Source organism: Primulina eburnea, chromosome 17, assembly GCF_022965805.1.
Source record: "Primulina eburnea isolate SZY01 chromosome 17, ASM2296580v1, whole genome shotgun sequence".
NCBI lineage: Eukaryota > Viridiplantae > Streptophyta > Magnoliopsida > Lamiales > Gesneriaceae > Primulina > Primulina eburnea.
Genome location: NC_133117.1, coordinates 8,052,722 through 8,067,502, shown reverse-complemented (window position 1 = coordinate 8,067,502; position 14,781 = coordinate 8,052,722). Strand labels below are relative to the sequence as shown.

Below are 14,781 nucleotides of genomic sequence, written 5' to 3'. Positions count from 1 at the left end.
AAATTAGGCTTTTAAAAAGGCTAAGCTAAATAAATTTTATTTAAAGTGCCCCATCCATGACTTAAAATAAAATACCACATTTTTAAATTGCCAAAAATCGTCACCGGGTCTTTTCCTCAATCCCGATTCGAATGAACGCCTGAAACATGAAACTCGAAAAATATTTTAACGTGCATCACCATGAACATAAATAATTTAAAATAATGCATTTTCATAAATTATGCATGGATGAAACTCATTTAAAATTAATTAAATGATTTACTAGTTAAATAAATGCATGGGTTATACGTGTACTGAATTTGGGCACTACAGAAGATGAACTTGGAGTAACTGTAGCAGTAGAGTTAACCGTAGCTACGAGAGCTTCGGTTGGTGGAATTACTAAGGGCTCTTCTCCACTTCGAACTTCAAGTTCAAACTCATATGCCTTAGGTATGAGAACAAGTCATGTAGTTCTAACTTGTGTAGATCCCTGGAAGCTCTCATTGCCATTGTTTTGACGTCTCATTCTCTGGGTAGGGCTCTCATTACCTTTAGTGCAATTTCTCTGTTGCCAAAATCTTTCCCAAGAGCTGTGAGTTCATTGACAAGGCTGCTGAAGCGTTCATCAAATTCATTCATAGTTTCTCCAGCCCTCATCTTCATATTCTCAAACTTCTGCATGGCTACAGAAAGTTTGTTTTCCTTAGTTTCTTCATTTCCTTCACAGATCTGAATCAATTTTTCCCAGATTTCCTTTGCAGTAGGACACATCTTGATTTTACTGAAGGTATTTTTGTCGAGTGTCTTGTACAGAATGTCCTTTGCAACGTTGACAAGATTTTCTTTCTTCTTGTCCTCACTTGTCCATTCATATCTTGGTTTTTCCAGCATCTGAGGTGCACCTTCAGTGATAGCAATAGCTGGATTCGGCTTTAAGATCTTTAATCGACCATCTGTGATGATATACCATATGTCATCATCTTGAGCTGCAAGATGCGCTTGCATTATGATTTTCCAATCATCAAAGTCTTCTTTTGAGAACATTGAAATTTTGTTGAAATGAGCCATGTCTGTTAAATATTTTTCAGAACAAGAATAACCGATGCTCTGATACCACTTGTTGAGGATCGGGTTGAGTTTAGAAGGGGGGGTTGAATAAACTCAACGACAAACTTAATCGATTTTTCTTGAATGATGTGCTAGAATCCTGTTAGAGATACTAGCAGATTCTTGTTCAAGTTTAAAGACCAGCAGATCACAAGATAATGTGCGGAAACGATCTGTTGGTTAGTGGGTGAAAAAAAGTGAAACAGAAATGCAGTAGATTGCACAGGGTTTGTTTCTGGAAGTTCGAAGATGAATCTTCTACGTCTCCCTTTCTTCTGTTTTCAGAAGGTATCATTAAAGACTTTGGTGAATATAGTATAATAGTTATACACACCCACTTCAACAGGACTTACCCTTCGCCTACTGAAAATCTTAGTTTTACAAATCAACTACTTGAAAGATCTTAAGTTCTGGAAAGAATCTCTTTTCCAGTTACAAATTCTTCTATTTATGAAGTGAATAGCTTAAGAGGGATAAAGAAAATAGCTAGCACAAAATGAGCTCAAATGATCAAGTGTATATAATGAAGCGTGTGCTGCTTTTTCAGTGTTGAGCTTTTTAGATAATTCAAGTTTCTAGTGATGCTCGAATGATATTCTTTCACTGAGATTTGTTCACTTCCGCTAGTCTTGAAAAGTGTTTCGTCTCTATATATAGGATTTATCCAACGTTAAGATCTGAACGGATCTTTTGACTTTTCATTGGTTCAGCTTTATTTCTGAAAATAGACCCTGCAGAATATATTAAAGCAATCAGTCTCAGTTCATACCAAAAATGGTAAACCGTCTTAAATGTTCTCGTACAACATTTAATGGCATTTAATGAAGCAATAAATGCTAGTATCACTAAATAGATCAACGGTAATATTTAAAAACTTTGAGATACGCAAAATTCTGTTAATGTATATTTCGAGTTTTGTATCCTTTCTGGTTTTAGCTAAGACGTCACTTGTTTAAACAATACTAGATAAGTGCTGCTACTAGTTTTAGCTCGATACAAGTGCTTCTGGTTTTCTGCTATTTTTACATCTACAGGTTTTGTATTGAGCCAGCATCTACTGGTTTTTACTAGCATCTCCACAACAAATTTAAGTATAACAGCATGTGAAGACGGCACTTAGCAATAAAATGGAGGATGAATTTCTTGCCGATTGTATGACACTCTATATTGAACGAGATTTAGCTAAACATATAGATGTAAAATTCTATTATAGATGAATTTTATGTATTAAAATTTCGTATGACACAACTTCGTTGAACAATATAATGTAATTTTTTAATAATATATAACTTATTATATTGAGTTCAAGCCCCCTCATATTCCTGGATCCGTCCCTGACTATAAGCATCTATATTAGCATTGTTGCAGTGACGTTCACTTATTGGATATGATGAAATTTTATATCCAATAAGTGGGCGCAACATCTGGCTCACATAATTGCTCATTGTTGTTGAATATATATATATATATATATATATATATATATATATATATGTTTGATAAACAACATACTTATTGTGGATACTTATGTGAACACCGTTAAAATGACAATTATCTATTAGATGTACAATTTTATATTCTTCGTCAAATCTAATAGGTGAGTGTTATTTCAACGTTGTTCACAGTGAGTGTCCAACATATAAAAAAATATGTATATATGTATTCTTTGAAATAGAATTATAAGGGTTAAATTTTTAACAAATATTTATTGGACAATAGAATTGGACTACTAAACATAAAATTAATAGGAAAAAAGGACAAAATAAATTAAACGACATCAATACTTTAAAATACGAGGAAAAAAATTTCATTTTATTATTTTTGTTTGGGTAAATTTTAATATGGATAATATAGGCTTTATTCTTATCATAATACACATAGAGAGCGTCAGTGTTAAATAGATAATATTCGGTATATTTAGTAGTTCTGGAAAACAATTGACAAACAAAAAAAAGTCTTACTAGATAAAACTCAAATTTGACAAGTTACTAGATTAAAATTCAAAAATATCAACTTCCAAGATTAAATTCCAATTTTCCCGGTTATACTTTGAATGTGACAAAATTCAGGATATATTTTACCTTTCTTCTCATGTGGGTGGTCATTTATAACAAAAACTGCAACAACTATCATTCATTAAATAACTTTTACTAATGAGTTATCTTTGGAAAATAAAGAAGTATTTTGGGAAAACATGCTCTGACAAACATAAAGGAAAAATTAAGGAACATTTGGTGTCCATTTCTTTGCCAAATATGACAAAATTCAGAATCATTTCAAGAAAAAATATAAACTTCTTCATCATTAGACGAGCCTAAAAGTTACCTTCAAGTCTTGTTCTCCGTCATACATTCGATTAATTGGTGTTTTCGAGAATACCATATTTCATAATTTATCAGTTTTTCGAGTAACTAATTAAATAATTGATATCATTGGCCATAACCAAATTCGTTGACGAGCATACTTCGTCAGTGCCATCATCAAAGATCTTTAAGTCCTCTATCGTGGATTAACACAACTTGATTCCGAAGCTGATGCCCAAAGCCATCAAGAGCATCGATACCACACACGACAACGGAGGTGTCGGGAGTGTTAAGATAGTGTTTGAAAGAGTTTATTTTAAGTGATTCTCGGCTTTTACATATAATCTTCAAACATTTCATTGGCTGGAAGCTTAGTAACACTTAGTGATATACTTAGTAGTGTTTGCTAGAATATATTTTAAGTGATTATCATATTTCACATACAATTTTCAAACATTTCATTAGGTAGAAGCTTTGAAGTAAGTACCTAAAATAAATTCTTGCAAACATTACCTAAGTAGATCAACTTTGTTGAAGGTGACTGATCCATTTTGATTCTACCTTTTTTAACCTTTTTATTTTGTTTGTATCTTAAAATTTAATATATATTGTTGTGTGCATCAATATTTTCTTTCATGTTAAGACTTTTATGTCAGCCATTTTTCATCCATACTTTCATTTGAGCAAACAAAAGACTCATTGAACACATGTGCTTTTGTACAATAAGACATGTATATATCCATAACAGTATAATATAGTCCATTTTGGGTATAAACACTCGTGAATTTTTTTTTCGATTTTACAAAAAAGAGCTTATACCAATAAAAATATAATTTCATTTTATTAACTCTTGATATTTCTCATGTATTTTCAATGTGAGACTTTGAATTCCCAACACTCTTCTCCTTAAACGAAGAAACCACCATTATTCACATGCTTTATGCCTCCCCTCAAGTCATTTCATCCACCCTGTCCACTTAGAGGATCATACACTCTAATCGAGGTCATTCATCTCCACTGCGTTGGGAACACACGTCTTAAATGAAATACTTGGAGCACCGATTGCCCCGAGAGCTCATCACTCATTTACTGGGAACCCTCATTTCCTTTGTTTTAGTATCCGATTACTCCACCTACATGGCTTGATATAGACAATGACTTTGATATCAATTCTTGTGCAATGAGACCCACATACCTCCACAATAACATAATGTTGTCCCAAAATTCCTCACATTAATAGAGATATCTTTCTATTGTGAAAACGTGTGGGTTCCATTGTAAAACATATACATATAGAACTGTCTTTGCATCAACTTATAATTTTTAATTTATCCAATTAGTCCCATTAAGTTATGCGAAGTATAGCGTAGATGAGAAGAATTTGAATGCAAAATACAAAAAAATGAAAATATAAGCCATCATTTCCTTTTATATTTAGCAGTACATATATAAATGTAGTACTGTTTGCACAATATTAGATTTGCGGGCGTATCAGGTGCGAAAATGAACCGATTTTTGTAAAAACGATGAAAATATAACTTTTAAAAATTTGACGACTGCGGATACTAAATTCGACCGTCAGTTTTAATCTTTTAAACAAATACAACGCTAAAACGAAAGAAAATCAAATAGAACTTGATGAAATAAACTCCTAACATGATTGTTTATCAAAAAATCGGTAGAAAATTACAAAAACTTGAAAAATATAACAAAATAGTGCTAGAATATATACGTGGATGCTAAAATATGACCGTAAAAGTATGAAAAAGCTTGACTAAATCTATGAGAATTCTACACGAAGTTCCTGACGTTTTTTTCGATTTGTGTTTTGTCCCCCCTCTGTGTGGGCCGATTCATTTTCTTCCTAGCAACTGTGCGGTTCTTTCTTCCACTCTCCCATGATCCATGTTCTTCCATTATTCATCCCATGATCTCTCTCTTTCATCCTACGATCTTCTCTTTTTTCAGCGCCTCGTGATCAGTTTAAATCGAGAGGGATTGATCTGCTATACTTGATGGGCCTATATGATTTAATTTAGGCACCTGCAATTAAATTGGGCCTCTATAATTAATATTTTAGCCCAAACAATTGTCCCCACAAGCATTGGCTCATTGGGCCAAAATGCTTGTTAATTAGCTCAGTTCCAACTTATTCATTTGTAGCGGCCCACAATTGTTTTCCTGTGACTTGGGTTTGAAGTTATGGGCCGAGCAACCCTATCCATTTTTTTAGGCTTTAAATCATTTTCTCTTGGATTTCACGTACTCTTCAGATTCAAAACTTTGTAGCCCGCTTTCTTCAACTTCCTTCCCGCTCCTTCATCCGATTACTCTTAACTGCTAGTGTGAAGGACCGCTGCCCTTTGCTCTCCCCACGCTTCAATTGTCGCGCCCCCAAGCTCTCCGATCATTTTCTGCCGCTTGCTGTTGTCGCCCAAAGATGTGGTGTGGCCCAAGACTCACCATCGGCGCACCTGCCTGAATCTAGCGCTGCTGGCGCCGACTCTACTCAAGCCATCGTTGCTGCCCCACAGCCCGTGGCGTTCTCCGGCTCTGCTATCGGTTCCAGCTCCTTTTCCGTCGCCTCTGGGTCTTCTATGGGCACACCTTCGAGTTTTAGTCAGCCTTCTTTTTCAAGGGTGGCCGCCCTTCTTAGCTCGAGTCACTACCCAACGACGGCCATGGTGCTTTTAGACGCTTCCCTGGCTGCCTCTGTTCCTTCCACACAATCTGCTCTCATGTCAATCCCACCAGGAGTCACGCCGGCCTCTGTGGAACTCTTTGCGAATCTGAACTCACCCTCTACTGCCATCAATATTTTTCCCTTCTTTTTCTTTAGTTTTATTCGGTGTTTTTTTGGCTCTCGGAAAGTTGTTGGTTATCTTGTTTGAGTTGGAATTTTCATCCTTGCTTTGTATGATGATTTTTGTGGGGAGTTGTCGGCTTGGTATCGTTTGGCCACTCGCTAGCATTTGCCTTGTGGATGGGAAAAGGGACCATTGTTTACATCTGTAGAAATTGGCGATCTGATCATTCTTTGCATGCGTGTAGTGGTTTTTAACCCCAATTAATCGATCAATTCCGGCTCTGTCCTTGCTGGTACTGAATAAGATATGTATGTCGTGTATTTGTCCTAAGTAAGTGTGGGGAATTGCTTTGTTTATGCTTTATTGGTTTACAGGTTGCTGGTTACCACACTTTCTCCGTCTCTAACCACCTCCTTCACGCTGAATCCATCCTCGAAAGTAGTGTTGACTACTGCCGTGATTCATCCCTTTACGTCTACGATGCCGAGTATGTCTTGGGCTTTGATCGAGCAAAACTTGCATTGTGGAATCCTTAATAAAAATATGGTTTTATATGCTCAATAATTATTCGCAAGTGCACGATGTCAAGTAATAGTGTAATGTACGTGAGTATGAGTACCGTTCCACTGAATACTGTATTTGACAATTATTATTTTCAGCTATTAAATCTTTAGTAACGAAATTTGATTGATTGTTTATTATCACTATGCTTAAATAAACATGCAAATAATATGATTCAAGACTTGAATGATAAGAATTAATATCTAAAATGGTTGATTAAAATTCAATGAGAAATGAATTTGTTGGGAATATCGGTTTACCTACCCCTCGTTAATTAATTAATTCGTTCGATAGTGATTGTATGCTTCCGACAGAATTTCTATTCGGTTGGACCAATTTAGGGAGTGTGCTATCCTATTGAAGATGGATAAAATGTCAACTGTTCCAATGGATGTGCCTACAAGGTGGAATTCCACCTATAAAATGCTTTCTGTTGCATACAAGTTTAAGAAAGTGTTTGGAAGGATGACAGAGAATGCACAATTTGCTGAATATTGTGAGGAGATTGATGGCTCGGAGAAGAAAAGGAGAGTGGAGCCTCCCAACAAAAAAGATTGGGAAAAAGCACAAGTCTTTGTCAATTTTCTCAAGAGGTTTTATGATACTACGTTGCAACTTAGTGCTAGCAAGACAACTACATCAACTTTGATTTGGGAGGAAATAGTTTCAATGGGGACCGTCATTAACGAGACAATGCTTGACATCATAGATCCTTCATTGCAAGAAATAGCTATGAGAATGGAAAGTAAGTTCAAGAAGTATTGGGGTGATCTTGAGAAGGTGAACAAGCTTATTTTCCTAGGTCATATTCTAGATCCTCGTTATAAACTTCAAATGATTGCACTACATTTGGGGGATATGAAATTGGATGCTACTAAAATACAATAATTTGTTGATGGTTTAAAGAATTGTCTAATGGATTTGTATCATGCATATAAATGCATTTCACCTTTTGATACTTTTAACGAGATTGATGATGGTGACGTTGACAGAGAGTTGATGGAAATTTATAAGAATGATCCCGTTAAATTGAACTATCATCTGAAAATGTCACAATTAAGAAAATCTCAAAATCAAGAAGAGATAACTAATGAAGTGGACAAGTACTTGTCGGATCCTTTTGTGAAATGGAGCTCAACCTTTGATGTTTTGGAGTGGTGGAAAGGGAATACAACAAGATTTCCAGTATTTTCAAAAATTGCCAAGGATATTTTTGCAATCCCTTCATCTACTGTTGCTAGTGAGAAAGCTTTTAGTCTTGGGAGGAGGGTCGTGGATCCATTTAGGGCATCATTGCATCCCAAAATGGTGGAAGCACTTGTGTGCACTAGTGATTGGCTTAGAGGTAAAGAAATTAACTTATACAAAGAACCGACAGGAAAGAATTAAATTTTTATAAAGATTGTGAAGAAGTGGTCACAAGTAAGTAAATATTTAATTTTTAGTACTTTTTATGAATACTTAAATTATATTTATGAATACTTAAATTATGTTTATGTTTTATAAAGATCCATTTAGTACTTGTTATGAATACTTAAATTATGTTTACTTAAATTTTTTTAGTACTTTTTATGAAGCACTCGTGTGCACTAGTGGATGGATGTTTATGTTCAATTATCGATCACCTATTTGTAATTGTGAAAATGCTCACTGTTGTAACAAATTGCAAGAAAGATTAACGTAAAGAATCAACACACAGAATTACGTGGTTCACTAACAATGTGTTAGCTACGTCCACGGGCAGAGAAGAGGATGCTTTATTGCTTTAGGTATTCAGAAATTACAGAGTGTGTATCTAGGTTACAGAATAAGCAGTATTTATGCTGCTCAAAAAAACCCTAGACTAGAAAGTGTCAGATTAGGCCCATAATCAGACAGCCCAAAAACCAAACATAAGCGAGACCCACGGTTCAAGGCATATTCTAACAAATCTCCACCTTGACTTGAATCCTCTGAACAACAGGATCAGATGTACCATAACAGTACCAGACGACTCCTCTGCCTCAGACTTTTGCCCTGAAAAGGGCAACTAACAGCTTCTAACATTCAGCAAGTCCAAACAATGTTTAAACTTGCTATGTGGAACCGGCTTGGTAAACATATCGGCGGGATTATCAGCAGTACCCACTTTGTTCACCTTAATTCTTTTCTCACTTCTCAGAAAATGATACCTGACATCAATGTGCTTAGTTCTTTCATGGTGAACTTGATCCTTGGCTAAGCATATTGCACTAAGGCTGTCACAATATACTATAGCCTGATCATGGTGTAGACCAAAATCATTAATCAGCCCTTTTAACCAGATTCCCTCTTTTGCAGCTTCTGTCAATGCTATATACTCTGCTTCCGTAGTCGACAAAGTTACTGTGGGTTGCAAAGTAGCTTTCCAACTAACAACAGAACCACCAAGAGTGAACACATAACCAGTCATAGATCTTCTACTGTCAACATCTCCTGCATAATCAGCATCTGAATAACCTGTGACTAAACACTGTGTATCACTTCCATAAATGAGACCAACATCAGATGTACCTCTAAGGTATCGAAAAATTCTCTTCACAGCTTGCCAGTGCTCCTTTCTAGGCTGTGCCATAAATCTGCTGACAACACTAACAGCCTGTGCAAGATCAGGTCTAGTGCAGACCATAGCATACATCAAGCTTCCTACTGCACTAGCATAGGGAACTCGAGACATGTACTCATTCTCTTCAGCAGATTTAGGTGCAAACGCAGTAGACAAATGAATATTTGCAGCACTTGGAGTATCTATGGGTTTTGATGTAGACATACCAAATCTGGATAATATCTTCTGAATATAACCCTTCTGTGATAAGAAAAGTTTCTTCTGATTCCTATCCCTGTAGATCTCCATTCCTAGAATTTTTCGTGCATCACCCAAATCTTTCATCTCGAATTCAGCACTCAGAAGGCCCTTCAACTTCTGAATATCAGACTTGTTCTGTGCAGCTATCAACATATCATCAACATATAAGACCAAATAAATGTAAGAACCATTTTTTAGCTTGTTGTAGTACACACAACAATCGTACGAACTTCTGCTGTAATCAATCTGTATCATGTAGCTATCAAACCTCTTGTACCATTGCCTTGGAGACTGCTTTAGTCCATATAAGGACTTCTTCAACTTGCAAACATAGTTTTCTTTTCCAGGAACTTGGAAACCATCTGGCTGAGTCATATATATAACTTCTTCCAACTCTCCATGTAGGAAAGCTGTCTTCACATCGAGTTGTTCGAGCTCCAGATTCTGATGTGCAACCATTGCTAGTAACACCCTGATAGAGGTATGCCTGACTACTGGCGAGAAAATCTCATTGTAATCTACTCCCTCTTTCTGATGAATCCCTCTTGCAACTAATCGAGCCTTATATTTGATACCCTCAGCAGGTGTCATCCATTCCTTCTTCTTGAAAACCCATTTACAAGTAATGATCTTTCTCTCTGGAGGCCTTTGGACAAGATCCCAAGTCTTATTCTTATGAAGTGACTCCATCTCGTCTCCCATTGCACTAAGCCATTTGGTTGACTCTGTACATGTGACTGCTTCCTTGTAGGTGGATGGCTCGTTAGTATCTACCTCTTCAGCAACTTGTAGTGCATAAGCCACCATATCCTCAAACCCATACCTATTTGGAGGCTTTCCAAAATTCAGCCTCACATTCCGATCACGAGCCAAACTGTGCTGATTAACTGATGATTGTGAGGGTTCTGGTGGTGCAGTTTCTGAATATGAGTGTTGATTTTCTTCTTCTTGCTGAAATTGACTCTCGTCTTGAATGACTTGCTGCTCCACCTGTTTCTCAACACTACTATTTTCTGATACAACAGTAGACTTCACAGTGGGGTTAAACATAGAGTTTTCATCAAAGACTACATTTCTGCTTAGTATAACTCTGTTCTCTGATGGTGACCAGATTCTATATCCTTTAACTCCTTCCCCATAGCCCACAAGTACTCCCTTTTTAGCTCTTGGCTCTAATTTACCTTCACTTACATGATAATAAACTGTACAACCAAATGCTCTCAAATTGGAGTAATCCGCAGATTTACCAGACCACACCTCATAAGGTGTTTTGAGATTAATACCGGTATGAGGTCCACGATTTATCAAGAAACATGACGTTCTAACCGCTTCTGCCCAAAACCTTCTAGGTAAAGTAGCGTTAGAGAGCATGCACCTGGCTCTCTCCAGAAGTGTCTGATTCATCCGTTCTGCTACACCATTCTGTTGCGGTGTATTTCTGACTGTATGATGCCTAGCAATACCTTCATTCTTGCAGAACTCATCAAAATCTGACAAACAGAATTCCAGACCATTATCTGTACGCAGTCTTTTGATCTTCTTCCCTGTTTGATTTTCCACTAATGCCTTCCACTGCATGAAGTTCTTGAAAGCTTCACTTTTATGCTTCATCATAACCACCCAAGTCATTCTTGAAAAATCGTCGATAAAAGACACAAAATATCTGTAACCTTCTAAAGATTCGACGCGAGAAGGACCCCAACAATCAGAATGGATGTAATCAAGCGTGCCTTTTGTTCTATGAATTGCTTTAGGGAACTTGCTGCGATGTAGTTTCCCGAGGACACAGTGTTCACAGAATCCCAGATCTTTTACCTTGTGCCCACCAAGAAGGTCTCCTTTTGACAGAACCTGCATCCCTCTTTCACTCATATGACCAAGCCTCATGTGCCATAGTTTGGTCATATCATCCTTGTGAACCTCCGATGATGCGACAGCAGCAACACCTGACAGCGTTGAACCTTGCAGAAAATACAGAGTACCCCGCTTGACACCTTTCAGAATCACTTTAGAACCCTTGCAGACACATAGAGCTCCACCTTCACCTTTGAAATTGAATCCCTTACTGTCTAGTAGACTAAGCGATATCAGATTCTTCGTCATGAGTGGAACATGCCTAACATCGTTCAATGTACAGAATTTGCCATCATGTGTTCGTAATTTTATTGAGCCAATTCCAACTGCCTTGCATACAGCACTGTTGGCCATAGAAACATTGCCCCCATCTATCTGCTCATAAGTTGTAAACCACTCTCTGTGCGGACATATATGGTAAGATGCCCCTGAATCAAGAACCCACACATCATTGTGATGTGTTTGTTCATCAGCAACTAAGGCTATATCATCTTCGGAGTTGGTGCCAGATTCTGCAACAGCAGCAGTACCCGATTTTTCTTGCTGCTTCTTTTTCTTCGGACAATCATTTTTCCAATGTCCCTTTTCTTTATAGTAGTTACAGGTATCATCGTGTTTAGGGCCCTTAGAAGCCGGTTTCTTGAATTTCTTCTTTCCCGAATTTCCCTGACCCTTACTCCCACTGACCACTAACCCAGTAGCATGATTACCCAAACCCATACCAGTCGCCTTATGTCGCAGTTCTCTAGTATGAAGGGATGATCTAACCTCTTCCAGAGACACAGTATCCTTACCAACAATAAAAGACTGAACAAAATTCTCATACGACAATGGTAAAGATACTAACAGAATTAGGGCAGCATCCTCATCTTCAACTTTCACATCAATATTACGCAATTCTAATAAAGTTGTGTTCAATTGATCTAAGTGATCTCTAAGTTGAGTACCTTCATGCATTCGCAGACTAAACAGACGTTGCTTCAAAAGCAACTTGTTGGTTAAGGACTTTGTCATATACAGACTTTCGAGTTTTAACCACAAACCAGATGCAGTTTCCTCCTCTGCGATTTCGGTGATGATATCATCTGCGAGACATAGCATAATAGTCGAATGTGCCTTTCTTCCATAGTGGCCATCTCAGCGGTTTCGGGATCCGATGCCTTCTTCGACAACGGCGCCCACAGCCCTTGTTGCTTCAACATGGCTCGCATCTTGATCTGCCATAAACTGAAACTGTTCTTCCCCGTGAATTTGTCGATCTTCACATTCAAAGCAGACATCTTTCTCACCAGATTTCAAATTCGGCTCTGATACCAGTTTGTTGTAACAAATTGCAAGAAAGATTAACGTAAAGAATCAACACACAGAATTACGTGGTTCACTAACAATGTGTTAGCTACGTCCACGGGCAGAGAAGAGGATGCTTTATTGCTTTAGGTATTCAGAAATTACAAAGTGTGTATCTAGGTTACAGAATAAGCAGTATTTATGCTGCTCAAAAAAACCCTAGACTAGAAAGTGTCAGATTAGGCCCATAATCAGACAGCCCAAAAACCAAACATAAGCGAGACCCACGGTTCAAGGCATATTCTAACACTCACATGATTTTATTATCTATTTTATTTAGTCATTGATGTTCATGGAGAAGAATGTGGCTCAGTAAGTTAGAGCGAAGTAAGTTCATGCTTGGTATATATTTATAGTTTTGTGTAATGGTAAGTAGGTGCTTGGTATATATTTATAGTTTTGTGTAATGGTAAGTAGGTGCTTGGTATATTTTTTTTTTTAAAAAAGGTTGGTGCTTGATATATATTTATATTTTATATTTTTAGATTATGTTTATATAATATATGTTGTTTGTAGGTACCCTCATGCACACAACAAATTAATGCATCCCTCAAGTGTAAGCTCCAAAGGTCTCGTGGTGGAAGAATAATGGATTAATGGTAAGAATCTAATAATTTTTTTTTGCTTGGACATATTTTTATATTTATATTGGCATGATATGTTATAAAGTCATCTTGACTTTAAAAACCTGATGCTAAAGACTCAAAGTGTGTATGTCGTTTGCTCATATGTTATTTAATTGAATTCTGATTTTGTCATTTTCTTTCATCAACTTTTAGATGAATGATTGTTCGGAACACACTCTTGCTGAAAACTTGTGGGACTAAAAGTTTCATCCTCGTGAAAGTTTGGATGAATGATTTTGTTAGGAGGCGAAAGTTTCACATGAAGACAATCGGGCTAAGGTGGGAAGAAAATGATGCAAGATTTGAGTTAACTATACTTCGCAGGACGTCCTAGGCGTACGGAGGAATCAAAATTAGGCGGATGATGTCCTTTTGCAATTGTTTCTTTCTTGCTTTAGTATTTGAATGTCGGTTTGGACAGATGTTTGATGTTTCTCAACCTGTGATTGCTTTCTCAGAATGGAAATAATAGTTTGATAGATGGTAGATAATTTTCAGATTGAACATTCCTGTTACATTTTAATTTGAACATACAATTTCGGCAGTTGGTTGCAAAAATGTTCTGGTTTTTGTTGAACGTTTTCATGAGTGAATCCATTGGAACCATAACATTTTAAAGGGTTAATTTGATGAATCATTGCATTTGCAATTTAATTAACCAGAGAAAACAACAACACTGACTTGAGAAGATGCAAGTAATGAAAATTATAAAAACAAAGATTTTATTTCAATAGCGATTGAGTACAAAAGATGATACTCAAAAAAATGATACAAAAGTTTATTGAATCTTCTAAACACAAACAATCAGAATACACGCATGACAAAGCATCCTCCTGATCAGAAGTGTAATCCAAGAATTGGGAAAGGAAGCGACATCTCTGCTCAATCTCTTATGCTAGTTTCACATCATAAGGCCCGTGGTTTCATAGTTTCAGGTTCCGAATTTTTTAAAAAATATTTATCGGGATTTTGTCTACCTTCTCGACCCGATCCCGAGCATTCGGGATCCCGAAAATTCAGGTCCCGATATTTGTCGGATACGGGATCAGGAATCTTTTTTTATTATCAATTCTTATCGGGACGAGGATTGGGTTAGGGGGTTACGGGACGGGTCCCTACCCGATCCCAGCCCTAACTCTTATCACATTCCTCGCACTTTCTTGGCTCACTATTTAATCAAATGGAGAATGTGTTTCTGAGATGAATTGCTACGTAGCTGGAAGGAAAAAATCGAAGAAATCAAGAAAGAAGAGTCGTGCGGTTACCAAAGAGACTGTAGCCTTTCAAAATTTTCAAAAATCCCAATAAACTAAATAAAATTTTATAATAAACCCATCAACATAATTACAAGACTGGGAAATCCATATTTA

At 36.8% G+C, this 14,781-nt stretch overlaps 1 protein-coding gene and 1 long non-coding RNA gene across 2 annotated transcripts; one reads left to right on the top strand and one right to left on the bottom strand.

Moving 5' to 3' along the window:
• Positions 1-504: 504 nt before the first annotated feature.
• On the bottom strand, positions 505-1,050 carry LOC140817825 (uncharacterized). Its single transcript, XM_073177614.1, has 2 exons — positions 765-1,050; positions 505-665 (listed from the first exon to the last, which is right to left on the bottom strand). The coding sequence occupies exons 1-2, from the start codon at positions 1,048-1,050 to the stop codon at positions 505-507; spliced, it is 447 nt and encodes a 148-aa protein (XP_073033715.1).
• A 6,041-nt stretch (positions 1,051-7,091) lies between these two features.
• Positions 7,092-13,986, top strand: LOC140818186 (uncharacterized). Its single transcript, XR_012114918.1, has 3 exons — positions 7,092-8,182; positions 13,302-13,384; positions 13,565-13,986. It is a non-coding gene; the product is annotated as an uncharacterized lncRNA (long non-coding RNA).
• The last annotated feature ends 795 nt before the right edge of the window (positions 13,987-14,781 follow it).